Raw genomic sequence first — 5,788 nt, 5'->3', positions numbered from 1 at the left:
GTTGACTGATCCCACAGGTCATCAACTATAATTAAGTACCTATTGCAATTCATACATTATATCAGTATATGGTTGTATGGCACAAAGAAACATCAAAACTGAAATGAAGGAAACAAAGTATGTTAAGAATGACGTAAATGTCGGTACTAGAAGAAAAAAAAATACCTTTTATCTTTGAGGCCTTCTCTAAGGCTGTCAATAATATCTTGCAGCTCGTAAGCATGAGAAGAATTCCCCGTCTCAAGCTTTAATTGTAGGCCAATAAGAAGGCTTTTCACATCTGGCCTTTGGGAGACCGAGGAAAATGCCTTGCGATCAAACTGCCCTCCAATTTCATCATACACTTGTTTGGCAAGCGTGGTTTTACCCAAACCTCCAAACCCGACGATGGAAACCACTTTGAGTTTCTTCTGGGAATCCATCAGCAAAGTGACAAGCTCTTCTCTCGGGCCGTCAATACCAACAAGGCCTGCTGCCTCCTTGTAGAGCGCTGGGATCCGGGGATCCATAACCACAGGGCCAGGACTCAAATTGATGCAAGCATCAATATTGTACCTCTTGCACCGAGCATTGGCCTCCACAGCAAGAACCTTGAGCTCCTCGATGCGGTTGGCGATCTGATGGCGCCTCCCAAGCCTCCTGAGGCGCTGAGCCATCTTTCTGACGAAGCCTTTCTTTGCACGGGCACCTTCGATGTCATGAATGAAGTCGTCGATGCAGTTCTCCATATCATAGGACATCTCCCTGATGTGGTCCCTCCAGTCCTTGGCCGATGGATCAAGCTTGTCCATGAGCTCCATCTTGTCAAGGAGAGCTTTCATGGCGCTGAGCTCATCCTTGAGGAAAGATGCCTGCTTCCTCACACCTGTGAGCTTCTTGTACTCTTCGCCGAGCAGCCTGGAGAGTTTGCCGAGGAGCGGATTCAACACCCCCGACGTCGCACTCACTGCCATGCCGAGTTGGAGTTGAACTGCTCCTCTACCCTTCCCTCCTGTGTCGCCTAGGATCCAGAGAGAGGAGGTGGGCAGCGGCTCGAGGCGTGGGTGGGAGTTGGGAAATCGACGCAGGAGGCGCGCGCTGCCGTTGCCGACTCCGGATGTGGATGGGAAAGGTGAGGAGGAGGCTCGGTGGAGATGGTGATGAGGGAATGGGGGATTTGGAACGGGAGAAGAGGTTCGGCCACAACCGCGTGCGTACGTGTGGCCTTTTCATCACCTAAGATAAGAAAGCAGCAGCATGCATAGCAGTTTAGTGTAGCTTCGCTCCATCATATCTCAGCCAATAATTTCAAAGATCTGTGCTCTTATTCGCTGTTTGTAAAAGTATACAGTTAGATGCGCTAGCTTTTTACTGTTGCATCTTAGAGCTGTTTCTGAGCTTACCCTAACATTCCATGCTAGCATGTGCAAGTGTTACCCTAACAACCGACCAGGGAGCCCGCCCCGTCCACGCGCGCATGACTTTTCTGGTTGGCATTTTGAATGAGACAATGGTTAATATTAAGCCTCAAGAAACAACAGTGAGAAAGACTATTTATCAACCATAAATGCATTTTCAGGAATTTTAGGTTTTCTACCAAATTTAGATATTAGAATATTTCAGTATACTGATTTCTAGAAAGTTAAGGAAAACATTTGCCATGGCATTTAATTATTTGTAAAATAAAATTTAAGTGGAAAACTAAGAAATTGAATGATAGTAATCCAAGAAATCTCATTTTGCAAACTCTACGAAATTATGGCTCTTCTAACAAATTTAAGAATTTCATTATACTAGTTCCGGGATTTTGTAGTGAAAGAATTTTCACGATAATGTATGTATTCAAAATTTCAATGGAAAGCTAATAATCCACTACAAGAAATTTCATTATACTAATTCCTACTGTAGTGTAAAAAATGCTCTTATATTATGGAATGGAGGGAATACGAATTATGTATCTTATCAGAAACAAAGAATTTCATGATATAATTTGGGAAATTTTAATCTGCATACAAACATGAATTTTTTAGGACATACAAAATTCATATTACTCCCTCCGTCGTTGAATATAAAGCCACCTCATATTCTTAGGTTAACCCTTTGACCATTAATTTTATCAATAAAATGTGAGTTATATGGCATAAAAAGTATATATTTTTATGACATATAACTCATAACTTGTTGACCAAAAATTTGAAGTCAAAGTTTGACAAAAAAACGAAGTGGCCTTGATGTTTAATGTTCAGCGTATGATCGTTCACCATTTTGTGAAATGACATGTACAAAGCTTGCCGACGAGCGGGTCCATCACCCCTGTCGCTCATCGCACTCACTGCCAACCCCGATTCTGTTTTTGAGAGTGGCCACAGTGCTTGTGTGGACTGAACAAGGGAAGGGCCCAGTCATCTGTACGGTGCAGCGCACGAGACGAGACATTGACCCGAGCTGGTCAAGCGTCAAGAAAAGTAGAGTAAGAAAGATTAGCCACGGAAAATGGTACGTCGCCTACCCCTTTGCTAAAAGTGATTCGGAGAGCACATGGATGGACGGGTCATGATGGGTGGCATTCGTGATTTTTACTGGAGACATGCATTTTACGGTGCATTGCAATACACTAGAGCACGTGTATTATATGAGTGATCCAACGGTTGAGACTAATTGAACCTTATTAAAGCCCAAGGGTATTTTTGACCTAAAAATATATTTAAGTTTAACTAGCCCAATTAAGTCCAGGGGTATTATGCTCCTAAAATTTCAAATTAACTTAATTGCATCATATAGCACTTAATTGTAACTAAACGCCATCGTACGTGGTCATTTAAATTTGGGTAGAGCGGTTCCTCGTCTCCTCTTGAGCCCTAGTCTCCGGTGAACACATGCATCGATGCCGTGGCACTCCCTCTTCCTCCCCCCCCCCCCCCCCCCCCCCCCCCCCCCCCCCCCCCCCCCGCCTCCCTCGCACGTGATCCCGCTTGGGTTATGTGGCGCCAGATCTTCTAAGGAGCCACCTAATCCCCTCCTCCCCGATTCGACACCCCCTTCCCTGACGCGGGGCCAGATCATCCTCATCGTCGTGCATCAACTTTATCGCATCGGATCTTCGCATCGACCTCTGAGAGTAAGTGGCTAGCCATCTCTAATTTTGGCTAGTCCCTTATGCATAGTATAGATAGGGTTAGATTTGATTAGGGTTTCGGATATGTGATATGGGAAAGTTGTGACTAGATTTCGATTGAAAGAAAATGTAATTCGGATTTAGTTAGGACATATTTTGGACTTAGTTAGGGTTATGTGCCATGAGAAAGTTGTCAGCAGATGTGGATTCAAAGAAAGTGTAGTTTGGATTTAGTTAGGAGATATTTTGGATTGAGTTTGGAGTTATTTTGGATTTAGTGAGGGGATATTTTTGAATTGAATTTGGAGCTATTTTGGATTTAGATAGGAGATCTATGAGGGTAGATTTATCAGGGCGTGATTAGTCACGACATCTAAAGGATTTGTGGATGATTAGAGTAATGAATTTAAACAAACATGCATACATGAAGAATTATGTGATATCCTTACATCATAGACAGAAGCAATCAAATGTTTAGTTACAACAAGTACAACCAATCAAATATTTTTGGATTTAGTTAGGGAATATTTCATACTTACTTAGAGCTTTTGAAGGACTGAGTTAGGTACATGAATCCGAACTGAACATTTATTTCAATTATTTGAGTAGAGTAGTGCAAAATTATTTTGTATATTATCCATCTGTGACATTGTCTATGTGTTTTCGTTGGTAGCATAATGACATGGATGATAAATGCAAGGATGGCGAAAACATGGTTGATAAAGGCAAGATGACAAGGACATGGGTGATAGATGCCTTATAATCAAATTGCCCTCCAATCTCATCATACACTTGTTTGGCAAGTGTAGTTTTTCCTAAGCCTCCAAACCCCACGATGGAAACTAATTTGAGTTTGTTGTGGAAATCCGTCAACAAATTGACCAACTCTTCGCTCGGGCCATCAATACCAACAAGGCATGCTGCCTCCTTGTTGATCGTGTCATTCGGGGATCCACAACCACAACGTCATGACTCGAATTGATTCAAGCATCGATTTTGTACCTCTCACGCCGAGCATTCACCTCCACTACAAGAACCTTGAGCTCCTCGATGTGATTGGCGATCTGAGCCGCTGAGCCATCTTCCTGATGAACCGTTTCTTTGCTTTGGCACCTTCAATTGTTGGAAATATGCTTTAGAGGCAATAATAAATTGATTATTATCATATTTCCTTGTTCATGATAAAGGTTTATTATTCATGCTAGAATTGTATTGATCGGAAACTTAAATACATGTGTAAATACATAAACAAATATCAAGTCCCTAGTGAGCCTCTACTGAACTAGCTCATTGATCAAAAGATGGTTAAGGTTTACTAACCATAGACATGAGTTGTCATTTGATAACGGGATCACATCATTAGGAGAATGATGTGATGGACAAGACCCATCTATTGGCATAGCATATGATCGTTCAGTTTTTGCTACTACTTTCTTAATGTCAAATATATATTCCTTCGACCATGAGATCATGCAACTCCCGAATACCGGAGGAATACCTTGTGTGCTATCAAACGTCACTTCATAACTGGATGATCATAAATGTGCTCTACAGGTATCTTCGAAGGTATCTGTTGAGTTGGCGTGAATCGAGATTGGGATTTGTCACTCCGTATGACGGAGAGGTATCTCTGGGCCCTCTCGGTAATACAACATCACAATAAGCTTGCAAACAAAGTGACTAGGGAGCTAGTTATATGATGATGTATTATGGAACCAGTAAAGAGACTTGACAGTTACGAGATTGAACTAGGTATGGAGATACCGACGATCGAATCTTGGGCAAGTAACATACCGACGGATAATGGGAACTACATATGTTGTCATAAAGGTTCGACTGATAAAGGTCTTCGTAGAATATGTAGGAACCAATATGGGCATCCAGGTCCCGCTATTGGTTATTGATCAGAGAAGCATCTCGGTCATGTCTACATCATTCTCGAACCCGTAGGGTCCGCACGCTTAACGTCCGTTGACGATATAGTATTATATGAGTTATGTATGTTGGTGACCGAATGTTGTTTAGAGTCTTGGATGAGATCACGGACATGACGAGGAGCTCCGAAATGGTCCGGAGGTAAAGATTGATATATAGGATGATATGATTGGGCCAAGGGGTAAGGCCCACGAGTCCTTAAGATAGTGCACAAAGGGGTTTTCTCGGAGGGCAGGGGCTAGACACCAAGGTTCCTGTCGTCTACCCCCTGGGCCAGACGCCATAGTACGTGGCATTTACGTAAACGCCAGGAACCATGGCGTTTGGCCCTGGAGTCCGGGAAGGACTCTTCTTTGCGTTCCAAACCGATTTTGGAGAGGCCCTCTCCCCAAGTAACGACCCCAGGCCTCAACATGTAAATAGAGGAGCAGGGCTAGCCTCTAGAACACAAGTTTTTGGGCCTCCTCTAGTTGGTCCTAGTTGACTAATTAGAGCTAGCCCTAGCTATCTCTAATCCTCATAATTAGAAGCTCACTGTCGTTCTAATCTCCTCCCTCTAGTTCACCACCACCACTATAAGAAATATGTCAACTTGTGACCCTCACTATTGGCCACTGAAAGGTCATAGTTTTTCATTTGCGACCTTTTTTTGACCAAAAACAGAAGGTTAAAAGCTGGCAATCGTAAACTGAAATTAACGACCTTCTGTAAAAGGTCGTTGGTTCTTCGACCAAAATTTTGGTCACTAGCAGCCTCCCC

At 42.9% G+C, this 5,788-nt stretch overlaps 1 protein-coding gene across 1 annotated transcript; it reads right to left on the bottom strand.

The window, feature by feature from the left end:
• Positions 1-1,202, bottom strand: LOC125515476 (disease resistance protein RGA5-like; the record flags this gene model as incomplete). Its single annotated transcript, XM_048680948.1, is given in 2 exon segments — positions 1-39; positions 166-1,202. Coding segments are annotated over 2 exon segments (827 nt in total), but the record flags the coding sequence as incomplete, so codon positions are not given.
• Between the last annotated feature and the right edge of the window lie 4,586 nt (positions 1,203-5,788).

The sequence above is a fragment of the Triticum urartu genome, chromosome 6, assembly GCF_003073215.2.
Source record: "Triticum urartu cultivar G1812 chromosome 6, Tu2.1, whole genome shotgun sequence".
Lineage (NCBI taxonomy): Eukaryota > Viridiplantae > Streptophyta > Magnoliopsida > Poales > Poaceae > Triticum > Triticum urartu.
The sequence above is the reverse complement of the archived record's forward strand: the minus strand, read 5'-3'. Positions and strand labels throughout refer to the sequence as shown.